Genomic DNA, 13545 nt, shown 5'->3' with positions numbered 1-13545 from the left:
CTCATTAAGTCTGGGGGAATTTCTGCTTGCTTTGATTTCTTCTCGGACTTGGGCTATTTCAGAGCCAGTTTGGTGGAATGGTTAGGAGTGCGGACTTCTAATCCGGCACCCCGGGTTCTATTCTGCACTCCCCCACATGCAGCCAGCTGGGTGACCTTGGGCTCCCCATGGCACTCATAAAGCTGTTCTGACCAAGCAGTGATATCAGGGCTCTCTCAGCCTCACCTAACTCACAGGATGTCTGTTGTGGGGAGAGGAAAGGGAAGGCGAATGTAAGCTACTTTGAGATTCTTTCTGGTAGAGAAAAGCAACATATGAGAACCAACTCTTTTCTTCTTCTTCTTCTTCCTCCTCCTCTTCTTCTTCTTCCAGGCAAGAGATGTACAGTGGTGCTTTGGCATTGCCTGCCACTGCATCGTGGGCCTAGACTTCTTTGGGGGTTTCCCATTGAAGAGCTAACCAGAGGCAACCCTGCTTAGCTTCCAAGAACGGGGATTGGGCTAGCCTAGGTCACACGAGGACTGGTTCTGCTCTTACTCTTTTTTCTCTGCTGTCGAGCCTGCTGAATTCAGATCAATTTGAGCCCGAGTCTTTGTGTTTCCCCCCCAACTTGAAACAGAAACCCATCTGCACTTGAGCACAAGGCTGCTCTTCCTAAAGGAGTGGGCAGGCAGGGGGAGCCGAGTCAGCAGCTACCTCTCACAGAATGAGGCAAATATCTGTGTGGATGCTGGAGCACAGTCACCTTAAACCTTTAAAAAATAAATCTTGGGAGGAAAATCTTGCAACCCGGCACTACAAAGTCTTAGAACTGGCGCCCAGCCAATCAGGGCCAGACTGCTTCTCTACCTCAGCAGGGAGGACGTTATTCTGGGAAAACACAGATCTACACTTTAATACTAGGAGCTCTCAAAGCGGTTTGATCAGTTATACTTTTTCTCCGCTCCTGGATATTGTGGGGAAAAGGTAGGGTCACTGCGGCTCAATCAGATTGGTTGCAGGTGGGAATCTCTCCACAGGTCAGTTTTTATGTTTGAGATGTAACAATGTCCTTCAAGGAAAATATGAACAAGCATGTATAGTCGCAAGATTTCCTTTTTCTTTTGCTTAGAGTAACTGACAGCAACAGAGCACCATCTGATTAAAGGGTAGATAAAGGTTTATTAAGGAACACACTTGACAGCAGGGCCGGTTTATCTGCGTAGCACTTGCTATGGGCCCTGTGCTTCTGGGTGTCAGGGGTGAGCATCACAACATCACTTCCAAATTCATTCGCATGGGAATGGCCCTTGAAAGGGCACGTCTTTTACCTTTATTTGGTAACAATTACAATATGAAGGAACAAGGATTAGGCTCCATAGAACTGAATGGGCTTCTCTGCATTACGCTACCAGATTCCATGAGGCATGCAGGGTACATGTTGCCTCAGCTTGTTCCCAATGGCACCTCCTAGCCTTCCCGGTGAACTTTAGGGTCTTACGCTCTGCGGGAATTAATTTGTTGGTTATTCCTGGCCCCAGGGAAGCCCGACTGGGGCCAGGGCTTTTTCGGTCCTGGCCCCTACCTGGTGGAATGAGCTCCCAGTAGATCTGTGGGCCCTGCGGGAGCTTCCGGTGTTCCACAGGGCCTGTAAAACAGAGCTCTTCCAAGAGGTGTAGGGTTGAGGCCGGTACAGCCAGGGAGATCTGTATGGCCCCCCTTCCAGGACAGCGATATAAGCGACAGTTCAGAAGTGACATTTGCAACCTCCATTTGCAACCTCCAAGAGGTGTTTGGGGGGACTGAGAATAGCGAGGGTTTTGTTTTTCCGCTGTATCTTCTTCCTTCTGTTTTTTTATCTTTTTTCCTTCTGGTCTTGATTTATGATTTGTGATTTTATGTCTGGGGTTTTAATGGGGTTTTATTCAGACTTATATAACCTGCCACGAGCCGTCAGGGAGTGGCGGGTAATAAATCAAATAAATAATAATAATAAATAACTTTGTTCAGCCTAGGCCGGAATACATGCTGGTTATGATTCAGCTTAACAAGTATACAAAACTGACAATTAGTATTCTTACTAACTATAGATCTAGCTAATCTAATAGGAAATGATTCCACAATTTCTACAAGGCATCTCAAGCATCTTCTTTCAGGCCCCTCACTTTAAGTCCAACAAATACACTTTGCATGAAACTTTGTCTTAAAGTTGCCACTGGGCTCTAACTTTGTTCCCTCACATTCTAGCTGTATTTAAAGTGAGCTGTGATTCACGAATGCTCCTCCCCGGCTACAAATGTTGTTAGTCTTTCGGGTGCTCCTGGACTCTGGCTCTTTCTTGCTACACTTCCTGTCAAGGCATGGAGTGCAACTCTTCCATCGCACATGCACATGCACGCTGCCAGGTCTTATCCTGAGAAGGCTGCTGGGGGGCTAGCGGAGCAATCATGGTGTCTGGGGCCCCAATAGGCCCACACTAGCAGTGACAAATAAAAGATCCTCCCTTGTGCTCCTGGACTCTGGCTCTTTCCTCCTGCTGCAGACAGACAAGCTCATTTTGGCCTATCCCCTTGGAGATAACAGCTACTTTCTTCACAGGGTGGGCTCTATAGCATTAGGCTGGGCTGAGGCCCCCTCCCCCGCTCCTGCAATTTCCCAACCTCCCAATTTTGCCAACCTCTCACTCTCCTGGCCGCCAAGGGGCAGTGCTCCTGCCCAACCCGTGGCAGGGCTGTACCAGAGTGCAGGGGAGAGCTCAGCGGGCAAGTCGCTGTCCAGATACCTGGGCGATGCCCTCTGCCTTTAAAACCAAAAAACAAAAGTTTAATTCTGGGGAGAAGCTGTAATATGCAGCTCTCTGGAGAAGGGCGTCAGAAGAAAACTTCGTTGGTTTTAAAACTGTCTTGATTTTAAAGGCACCACCAGATTCAAACTTTACTCTGCCTCATCAGACCACGCTGACTACCCGCCTGAAGCTCTCTGCAAAGAATCACGCCAACCTCACCTCTCCCTGACACCCTCGCTTTCTACATGCAAGTTACTGTGGCCTAACTAAATCACGTGACAGCTTCCTCAGCCCCTCCCCCCGGAGGCTCCCGCCCATGGCTACGAGCGCAGCAACGGCCAGAGGGTGCACGCCATTGGCTGGCCGCTTCCTCCGCCGCCCACGAAGCCAGCCAGTGGGATTCCGCCTGTTGCCTGAGGCCACCGAAGAGCGGAGCTGATTGGCTGGCTTCGTCTCCACACCCCTCGCAGGCGGGGGAACTACCTCCGCCTAGTAACAGCGCTTTGGCCGGCCGCAGAGGGGCTCTGTCAACATCGCCACCTGACCCTAGGTATTGTGGGGCTTGTAGTTCGCACTGCGCTCCCAGACTGCAGAGACAGGGAGGGCAGCGGGCCCGAAAACTACATTTCCCATCAAGGCGTGGAGCGCAACTCTCCCGCTCCAGTATGTTATACGCATGCGCTCCGCGCGCTTCCGGCTCTAAGCGTGAGGAAGCAGCTGAGGGCTGGCCGGGCAGTCATGGCGTCCGGGTGCCGGATAGGCCCGTCCATTCTCAACAGCGACTTGGCGGCGCTGGGCGCGGAATGCAGCCGCATGATGGACTGCGGGGCCGACTACCTGCATCTGGATGTAATGGACGGGTAACTCGTTTGAGACGCCGCCGCCTTCCCGGGAGACCCGCGGCGGAAAGGACCATAGAGAGAAGGGAGGGAGCGTCGCACGCCTTAGCCGCTTCCGGTTGAAGGCGGACTCGACGGCCGGCTTTTAGGCGCCGCTCTGTCTCGTCGTCTTTGTGGCGAGAGCCTCCTTTTACCCCGTGCAGGCGTGGTCGGCTGGGGGAGGCCTGCGTCCTGCTTTGCAGGGGTTCAGTTGGTATTTGGGGAGGGGGTTGCCAACTCCAGGCTGGAGTTAACAGAGTGCAATCCTAGTGTCCACCTCCCAAACCTCTAAGGCGGGGGGCAAACTGGCTCTCCAGATGCCCATGGACTACAATTCCCATGAGCCCCTGTTGCTCCATATAGACCAAATTTTTAATCAAGACCCCCCGCCCCCCGGTCAATGATGTCCCACTTTACCAATGTTAAAATCTGGTCATTTGGAGAGGAACTGTAAAACCGAGGGATCCCCAGGTCCCTGCAAACCTGCCATTTTCAGCAGGGAAACTGATCTCCATTGCCTGGAGATCAGCTGCAATTCTGTGAGAACTCCGGGCCTTGCCTGGAAGTTAGCAGTCATATTTGGGACGTTTAGCTTTTCTCTTAGTGCTTTAAAGCAGGGGTAGTGAACCTGTGGTCCTCCAGATGTCCATGGACTACAATTCCCATGAGCCCCTGCCAGCGAATGGGAATTGTAGTCCATGGACATCTGGAGGACCACAGGTTCACTACGCCTGCTTTAAAGGGTGATGGCAGAAATGATTGTCCTGCGTGTTTCTGGTTATCTTCTGTGGGGGCTATTTTGATTATAATTCTAGTGAATTATTTCTGAGGGTTCTAGTCTGAAGATAGCTCTAGCTAGCCCTGGCTAACTGCAGCTGCTGTGGCCTTGGGCTTCATCCAAACTGGAAGCCCAGCGCAAGTGCTGTTGCTAGGCATGCCAAAGACTCAGTCCCCAGCATCTCCAGTTAAGAGGACCAGCTAGCAGGAGACATGAAAGGCTGATGCCGGCCTGAAACTAGTTACAGTTGGGCCTTCTCGAGCCTGTCTGTTAACATGGGTGGTGATGTCACTTCCAGTGACATACCACTTCGAGGGGTTGGGGTGGCCAGCTGAGATGGTGCCAGCAGTTCCTTGAAGTCTGAAAAGTTATTTCAGGGGCTCCTCCGCAGTTGAAAGGTTGAAAAAGGCTGGTCTACTGACTCATTCAGCTCCTGCATCACGTAAGCAAATTACTGGCGGGACACAACTGCAGCTTCTGTTGGAGTTTGAAGACGAGACCAAAATCCTGCCATGTAGGCTTCTTATCCCATTTAAGTTGTTGAGCAGCCTATAGTCTGGACTTCAGCTTGACTTGCAATATGTTAGTCCTCTTTTTCACCCATGATGACTGCCATTTTACTCCTATTGTTTTACACATCTGTGAGGCTTAAGGAAGACAATCAACAGTGTGATAAGAGCACAACCAAAAGTCACTTTAAATTCTGACACTGCTCAGCCCTTCGGGAAAGATATATACTCTGTCTCTCTCAGCAGGGTTCTTATAATGTATATAATTTTCTCTTCCCAACTGGATACAGGCATTTTGTCCCGAACATCACTTTTGGCCACCCCGTGGTAGAGAGTCTTCGTAAGCAACTGGGGCAGGAACCCTTTTTTGGTAAGCTGTTGACAATGGATTAAGAATGTGTATCCTGTTAAAGATGTGAATTTGCCTGCCTAGGCAATCAGTGTCTGGAAGAACACATATTTTCCTCAAGAGCTAAATTGCTGCTATCACAAATGTGGGAAGAACAGAAAGTCCTCCCATACTGTCCAGGCCTCCAATTATGAATGGGTGACAAGGTCTTTTTCTATGGTGGCACCTCACCTTTGGAATATCCCCCTCCCCCTTAAGGCTTGCTTAGTACCTTACCAGGCCCAAAACCTATTTTACCCAGGCTTTTCATTAGGGGAAGGACCTTATCAACGCTCCTGCTCCCATTATATGAATAGTTTTTTATTTAATGCTGCTTACATCCAGTGGCTTGTTCTGATATTGTGATCCTGTTTTAATGATAAGCTACCTTGGGCAGGACTGAAGAGACTGCATAGAAATATCCTAACCAAATAATTTTTGATCTCCCCCCTCCCCTCCTTCATAAGCTCTATTTGAAGCTCCTGAGGTGGTACAGATGGCATGGGATGAACTTAAGTACAGTCAAAAGTGATCCCAAGATACAGCAGAGCGGTAGCCATTTCCTATCGGAATCATTTGGAGGTCGATCCTTGCCATGGTGCCCATTGCTGTGTTTCTTGATGGCCTGTTGGTTCTTCCTCAAAAGAGCCAATCCTGGCTTTGTTGCAGTAGGAGGTTCTCCAGGAAAGCCCAGGACGAGTCAGCAGAGCACATGCCTGAAGCTGTCATCTCCATCATTGGAGGAGACTTGGCTCCGCCTACCTTTTTGTGGAACCTCCCACTGCTTTGTGATTGGACAGAGGCCTCGGAGGGAATCTCTCTCTATCGGCTGCCTGATGCTTCAGTTTGGATCCTAAGATGTTCCATGACATGAATACCTGCCTGGAGGAGTGAGGGGGAAAGTAATGTTTGCTTTGGTTTTCCGCTTGGTTCTTTCCAGATATGCACATGATGGTTGCCAAGCCAGAACAGTGGGTGAAGCCTATGGCTGTGGCAGGTGCAAACCAATACACTTTCCACATAGAAGCTACGGAAAACGCAGGCGCGCTGATTAAAGATATCAGGGAAAATGGAATGAAGGTGAGAAATGTCTGGAAAGCATTCTGGATCCTGTCGTTAAGCAGCTGCTGGCTGGAGCTACTATTTTCCAAATACAGTCAGATTGCAAGAACTTTAAGTGAACTGTTTAATTGCTGGCTGTAAATGGAACCAACAAAGGGCAAGGGGAGGGATTATTCAGCTCATCCAGGGTTACTAACGTGAAATCAGGCATTATTGCTGTGGGGCGGGGGGGGGGGCGTTTTCATTATATCAATGTAAAAGAAATCACTTAAAGATGCTACGTTATTTCTATGAAGCGAAATATACTCCAATATTAGTGATCTTTGTCGGAGATATAGTCTTGGAATAGTATTTAATGTTTGGTGAGAGGAGACCAAGGGGACCTAAGGAGACTTGCATTATATCCCTTTGGGGAGTTTTGAAAGGTATCTTTCCAAACCAATATATTTTGGATATTGCTAACCATGGCCAAAGTATTGTTACCAGCAAACAAAGGAAAATCTGGCCATGGTTGAATTCACAACTTGGAACACTTGGCTAAATACAATTGTGTCTGTAGCAGAAATGTCTTAAGTTATTTGAATCATGTATGGCTGAGGGATAAGAGAACGGCAGTGTTTCCATATGGAAGCGAACACGCTGGAAAGCTGACCGGCATGTAAATATTAATGCTTTTAGATCTTATTCTTCACCTTAGCCCATGGTGATGGTTTGTTTCTAGTGGAAAGCAACGGAAGCAGGCCAGAGCAGCAGTTGTTGCCCAGATGGAGAAGAAGCTCAGATCTGTAGGGGTCTTTGGTTTTGTTTTCCTTGAGGGGGCACTTAGCAATTCCTGCCGTGTACCATTTGAGAGATTGAGGATTGCAGTTGGATCAGATCAACTGGTAGGAATGCATGTGAAACAAAGACAGGTGCCTTTCTGCTCAAACATCCTTCTGGCTGTGCAAAGAGGAGCACAGTGTCAGCCAGAAGTATTGGGTCTTGCGCTCTCTGAAGGAGGTGCATGGAAACTAGGCATCCTGTGGTAAGAACACAGAGGATATGGGTTAAAGCATGACAAATGTTGCGAATACCATGGACAGCCAAAGTTACCAACAAGATAGGTTTAGAGAGGATCAAACCAACTGTGTAATCAGAAGGCAAGATATTACGGTTCAAGCTCACTTACTTTGGACACATCATGCGATCCAACTCGCTAGAAAAATCATTAATGCTCGGCATGGTCAGTGGCAAAAGGAAATGTGGTCGCCAAAGGATCCGCTGGCTCGACACGATCAAAGCCGATACAGGGATGACCATGAACAATTAAAAGAAGCAGTCAGAGAGAGGGGCACCCGGTGACACTTTCCTATAGAATCGCTGAGGGTTGGACACAACATCATCATCATGACCTAGCGTTATCCAGAAGCCCTTGTGCCAGGAAACAGACCTGTTTGCAGATTACTGAGCCATCTTTGCTATGTTGGTAATCCCCCCCCCCCTTTTAACTAGCTGTAATTGTAATTAGCTGAAAACCATTTGAAGGGCCATGTGCTTTTGTTCACCTCAAGATGCTTAACAAAATGCAGATTCCGGACAGGCGGTCATTTTGTTTCTTCCTCTTCCGTAGGTTGGCTTGGCTATCAAACCGGGAACAACAGTAGAATATTTAGCACCGTGGGCCAATCAGATAGACATGGCTTTAGTCATGACGGTGGAGCCTGGCTTTGGGGGACAGAAGTTCATGGAAGAGATGATGCCAAAGGTAGGTGGGATGGGTTTTGATCATTACATATAGAGCCAGAGGAGGAGGAGGGGTGTTGATAAGGCAAGGAGAATTGTCATTGAATCTTTATTTTGGAATGCTGCTCTATTAAAACGTCGATTCTGCTGTTCCACACCTTGCAGGACAACACCCACAATGGTCCTTGTCCTTTCTTTTTGTGCTGCTAACTAGGTTAACTGGCTAAGAACGCAGTTCCCTTCCTTGGATATTGAAGTGGATGGCGGTGTCGGGCCAGACTCCATTCATAAATGTGCAGAGGTAAAAAGCGACATTCGAGGTGCATAGCCATGTTGCCCAAAACAGACTTGGAATCTTGTGAAATCCTCAGGACTTCTAGGTTTTCTGTGTCGTGGGCTGTCCGTTTGTGTACACCTGCTGATTCCATCTTGGCATGCCTCTGCAGAAGGGTTCACGAAGTGAAACACTTCCATCTGGGAAGTTTTGATTCGCAGATCCTTTTCCTGCATCTGTTAGCCTTTAGCAGCACTACAAGAGTCCGTTCATTCTCTTTCAATTTTGAAACAATAGTTTTGTAGTTTAGGAGTCTAGGAGTTGTCTCTCTCTGGCCTGGTGGATCAGGTTGTAAAGGCTCAAATGCTTGTTTCTTTTATTTATTTGGCAACTTGTATTTGGCAACCTTCCCAGTAAACTGTCTCGGGGCGGTTTACACGCAATAATTTCATAAGCAAACACTAGTCCGTTTATATACAATGTTGAGGTAATTAAAACCTATGAAAACTATGTAAAACCGCAGTTCCCATTGTCACATCAACAATAACAACAATAATAATTTGCAGCCAATTAGATGTTGAAAGAGTGGAGGAACTGGAGGAAAGGGAGGGCAGAAGAACTATATAATTAATAGTTGTTTTTTTTTCACTGACTACTTTCATACAAAGAGCCTCTTGTGGCGCAGTGACAAGGCAGCAGACATGCAGTCTGAAAGCTCTGCCCATGAGGCTGGGAGTTCGATCCCAGCAGCCGGCTCAAGGTTGACTCAGCCTTCCATCCTTCCGAGGTCGGTAAAATGAGTACCCAGCTTGCTGGGGGGTAAACGATAATGACTGGGGAAGGCACTGGCAAACCACCCCGTATTGAGTCTGCCATGAAAACGCTAGAGGGCATCACCCCAAGGGTCAGACATGACCCGGTGCTTGCACAGGGGATACCTTTACCTTTTTACTTTCAGACAGTGACATTGCAGGGCAACCTGCGTGCATTGTTAAGTGCTGAAATCCTTACTTCGGCATTGAAAAGAGAAGTTTTGGTTTCCTCTGTAAATAGTTGTTCTACTGGCCAAACAGAAGTGCAACAGAAGTGCATTTCCGGTTAAAACTGGTAGCAAGCAATCATGCTTAGTAGATTCAGGATGGACAAAAGGAAATACTTATTTACACAGAGAGTGATTACAATGTGGAATTTGCTTCATGGAGATGTCTAGCAGTAGCTACTAGCCAGGGTGACTAAAAGGAACGTTCTTGTTGAAAGGCAGTCAGTGCCAGGAATCCAAGAGGCAGGAGGCAACATCAGGGAAATGCCTTGGCCTCTCTGCCCTGTTGTTGGTCCGCCAGAGGAACTGGTTGGCCACTGTGTGAGGCAGGATGCTGGACTAGGTGGGCCACTGGTTCAACCCAGCATGGCTCTCCTGATGTGTTTAGGAAGGCCTTGGCTACTCTCCCCTGCTCTCTCAAGAAACTGTGGGTCACGAGGCTGGACTAGATGGGACCGTCGGTCTGATCCAGCAGTGCTCTTCTGACGTTATCCTTTGAGGCCACATTTAGGATGGACATGAAATACAAAGTTCTCTCCTGCTTTCAGGCGGGGGCCAATATGATCGTGTCCGGCAGCGCCATCATGAAGAGCGATGATCCCAGAGCTGTGATTAACCTCCTCAGGAACGTGTGTTGTGAAGCCGCGCAGAAGCGCTCCCTTGACCGGTGAAACCGGCGCACCAGAACTGTGGCCAAATGCTTTATCTTCTGTATGTGTGTGTGCGGGTATCTGTCATCGAATCGCAGTGCTACTCGGATGAGACCCTGGCACTAAAGAGCCATTCATCCACTGCAGACAAGACCCTTGCGGGACACTAAGCTTGTTCTCGCAGCGAGGGAGAACTCTGGCTCCGGACGGTCGCTTGACTGCCAAAAGCAGACGTTGTCACACGTACGTGGTACGTACCAGCATTTTATGGGGAACCTCAAACACTTGTTCCATATGCAGCAATTAATTCTGTGCATTCCTTTCTCTTTCAAAACAACTTGTTTAATGTGTGAAAATAAATGCTTGAATGAGCAGCACGTTGATTGAACTTGAGAACTTTTCCAGGTCTGGTTCTTCTGACAACTATAAAGGGAAGGCATCTTTAAGACCAGCGGTCCCCAACCTTTTTGAGGCTGGGGACCGGCAGGGCAACTGCCTGCCCGCGCCTGCCGTGCATGCGCGCCCGTGCATTGCACATGCGTGCCCGCGCTGCGTATGCGCACTTTCGCGCATGCACGGCCAAAACCGCGCCTTTGCGGCACTTTCGTGCATGCGCAAAAGTGCCGCGCATGCACAATTTTGGCTGCGCATGCACGGGCGCAGCCCTGATTCCCTCCCCCCTCTCCCGCAGTAAGAAGCTTCCCGGGCCGCAAGCTTGCGGCTTCGGAAGTTTTTTACTGCGGGGGGGGGCGGGGAGAGGGAGCCGTGGCTCGGGGTTGGGGACCACTGTTTAAGACCAACCAAGATTTATTCGGGGCGTGAGCTTTCGAGTGCAAGCACTCTTCGTCAGATCTTCTTACATGACAGGGAATATATAGCTAAATCAATTCTGTTACACCAGTAGACTGTGTCACAACCAAGTAACAGAATTGATTTTTTCTTTATATTCCCTGTCATGTAAGAAGATCATCGTCTGATGAAGAGTGCTTGCACTCGAAAGCTCACGCCCCGAATAAATCTTGGTTGGTCTTAAAGGTGCTACTGGACTCTGATTTTATTGTGCTACTTCAGACCAACACGGCTGCTCATTTGAATCTCTAAATGGAAGGAAGTGTGAAGACGGCTTTTCCCGAAAATGGATAATGGAAAGTGGACATGATAGATGGTAATGAGGTCCAAAGTCATGGGATCATTGGGAAGCCCTAACTTTTTAGATCAAAGTCAATTCATCTTCAGTTTCTTAAGGGCGGAAAGCCCTTTGGGTAGAATTATTTCAGTTGTGTGAATCTGTCAGCAGAATTTAGGGGCAGGTAGATATGCGTGGTACGACTTGCATATTAATGTGTGAAGCCTCATAAAATCTGTTATTTCAAAACAACAGCTGCCATGCTGCTTGTCCTTGGAGGAGTATTATCAGTGAGCGATACAAATCGGGTGCTTTTTGAATAGAAAACGGAGCCCAAGAGCCAGCTTGCTGTAATGGTTAGGAGCGTGGACTTCTAATCTGGTGAGCCGGATTTGATTCTCCCACATGCATCCAGGTGGGTTACCTTGGGTAGTCACGGACCTGATAAAGCTGTTCTGACCGAGCAGTAATATTAGAGCTCTCTCAGCCTCACAAACGGACAGTCCATGGCACAGACAGTCCACGGTGTCTGTTGCAGGGAGAGGAAAGGAAGACGATTGTAAGCCACTTTGAGACTCCTTCAGGTAGAGAAAAGCAGCACAACAAGAACCAACTCTTCCTTCTTCCACTCAGAGCTAAATACAGCCCACAGCCTCATGCTTAGGGGGTCTGATAATGGGAGGGCTTCACTTTTACTGACAACTGGGTTGTGCAGGACGGGGGTCATCAACTCCCGGTCTGTGGCCTGGTGCTGGGCCGCGAAGGCCATGGTACCGGGCAGCCGCGCCTGCCTCCCGCTGCCCATAGCAAGAAGGAAGGGAAGAGGCAGGCGCAGCTGCCGGCACGCTGGCAACACAAACGCACATGTGCGTTAGCGCCCCCTGGTGGCAGAAACACGCATGCACGGCAACTGCGTGCATGTGTGTTAGCGCCACCTGGTGGCAAAAACTCGCATGCATGGCAACTGCACGTGTGCGTTTGCGCAGCACCCGGGCTGTCGGCTCTCCCCTCACCCTGGAGGCGGTCCCTGACCTGAGAAAGGTTGGGGACCGCTGGTGCAGGAGATATTGATGGTCGAGGATAAGAGCCATGCTTCCTCCTGTCGTCCCCTTTGCCCCACCTCAACTTTAAAGAGGGGAACACCTCACTTCATAGGGTTGGAGAGTGAGGAGAGAGATGCCCTGCAGGGGGACTTAGGAGGCCGGATACAGAAGTAGCCCAAACAAGACCTAACACAAAGTCTTGAACAACTGCAGAAGGCACTGGAGCAGTGGCCATCTCAGTTATAAGCACAACGGCATGAACGGGTGAGTCACCGCCATAACTTCAGCCTTGTGCAGTATAAAGTAATCTTCTGGGAGAGGTGAACCACCTGCAGCGTGCCTTTCAAATGATTTATAACCCCCCCCCCCCAACTAATGCAATGAACTACAATTTGTGGAAGAAAAGGGTGTAGATTACTGGAGGCACATGAAACATGAAGCGGGGACAAAGACTGCTGGTAAACCACCAGCTACTTTCTGCGTTGTCTCGCAAAACCATTTGAACACCCACGTGAAGCTGTTGTATGCTGAATCAGAGCAGTGTTCCATCAAGGTGTGTACTCAGTAGTGGCTCTCCAGGCTTCCAGGGTGAGGTCTTTCACATCTACTGCTACCTAGTTTTCCTTAACTGGAGGTGTCAGGGATTGAACCTGGGACTGTCTGTAGGCCAAGCAGAGGCTGTGCTACAACCCCTCCCCAGTGGGCATCACCAAACTGTCTGAGCTGTGTAAAGCAGCAACTGTGTAGGAGGAAACCCAGATGATAAATTAGTCACTTGTTTATTTTTTAATTCCACCCCCCACACAGGGTGGACCTGTTTAGAGCTCTTGTCCCCTACTGTGCTCTTACGCCACTCAAATGATGAATGCGGTTCTGCGAGAAAAACCGGAAAAGGGCCATGGTTGCCTAGTCTCACCAGAAGTGACAGGCCTTAAAAAGCTTCCAAGAATAGCTACCAGACTAGGAATCAAATAGGCTGAGAAATCTCAACCTTGTTCTTATATCTTATTGTAAAAATATATTAAATACATGTTTTATTGCAGAGTGCTAAACAAGGTCACTTCAAAACAATTCATTAAAATCGCAGTGAAAACATGCAAATTGAGCAATGCACACAGTGTCAAAAAATATGCCACAGTTACCAGAATAGCCACATTTAAAAAAACCACCCTTTTTACAGCCTGGGAGATTCAACATAGGTCTATATTATAATGAGGTGCTAATAAATATCCTGGGTCTGTAGTGTGGATGAAAAGAATTCATGATCACCAGGTTGATTTTTCAAAAAGACACCAATCTGCGTAAACTTTTG

General features: G+C 48.6%; 1 protein-coding gene across 3 annotated transcripts; it reads left to right on the top strand.

The window, feature by feature from the left end:
• The first annotated feature begins 3294 nt into the window (after positions 1-3294).
• Positions 3295-10460, top strand: LOC143828368 (ribulose-phosphate 3-epimerase). Of its 3 annotated transcripts, none has more exons than XM_077318750.1 (6): positions 3295-3314; positions 5220-5299; positions 6258-6397; positions 7989-8123; positions 8316-8402; positions 9963-10460. In XM_077318750.1, exons 3-6 carry the CDS (start codon positions 6260-6262, stop codon positions 10083-10085), a joined length of 483 nt encoding a protein of 160 aa, XP_077174865.1. In that variant the 5' UTR covers positions 3295-3314; positions 5220-5299; positions 6258-6259; the 3' UTR covers positions 10086-10460. The 3 variants fall into 3 exon arrangements, with proteins under 3 accessions (XP_077174865.1, XP_077174863.1, XP_077174864.1); XM_077318748.1 differs by lacking the exon at positions 3295-3314 and adding an exon at positions 3432-3624; XM_077318749.1 differs by lacking the exon at positions 3295-3314 and adding an exon at positions 3445-3613.
• Positions 10461-13545: the final 3085 nt, after the last annotated feature.

Source organism: Paroedura picta, unplaced genomic scaffold, assembly GCF_049243985.1.
Source record: "Paroedura picta isolate Pp20150507F unplaced genomic scaffold, Ppicta_v3.0 Ppicta_v3_sca22, whole genome shotgun sequence".
In the NCBI taxonomy this organism is placed as follows: domain Eukaryota; kingdom Metazoa; phylum Chordata; class Lepidosauria; order Squamata; family Gekkonidae; genus Paroedura; species Paroedura picta.
Note: the sequence above shows the minus strand (reverse complement) of the source record. Positions and strands in the feature narration are given on the sequence as shown.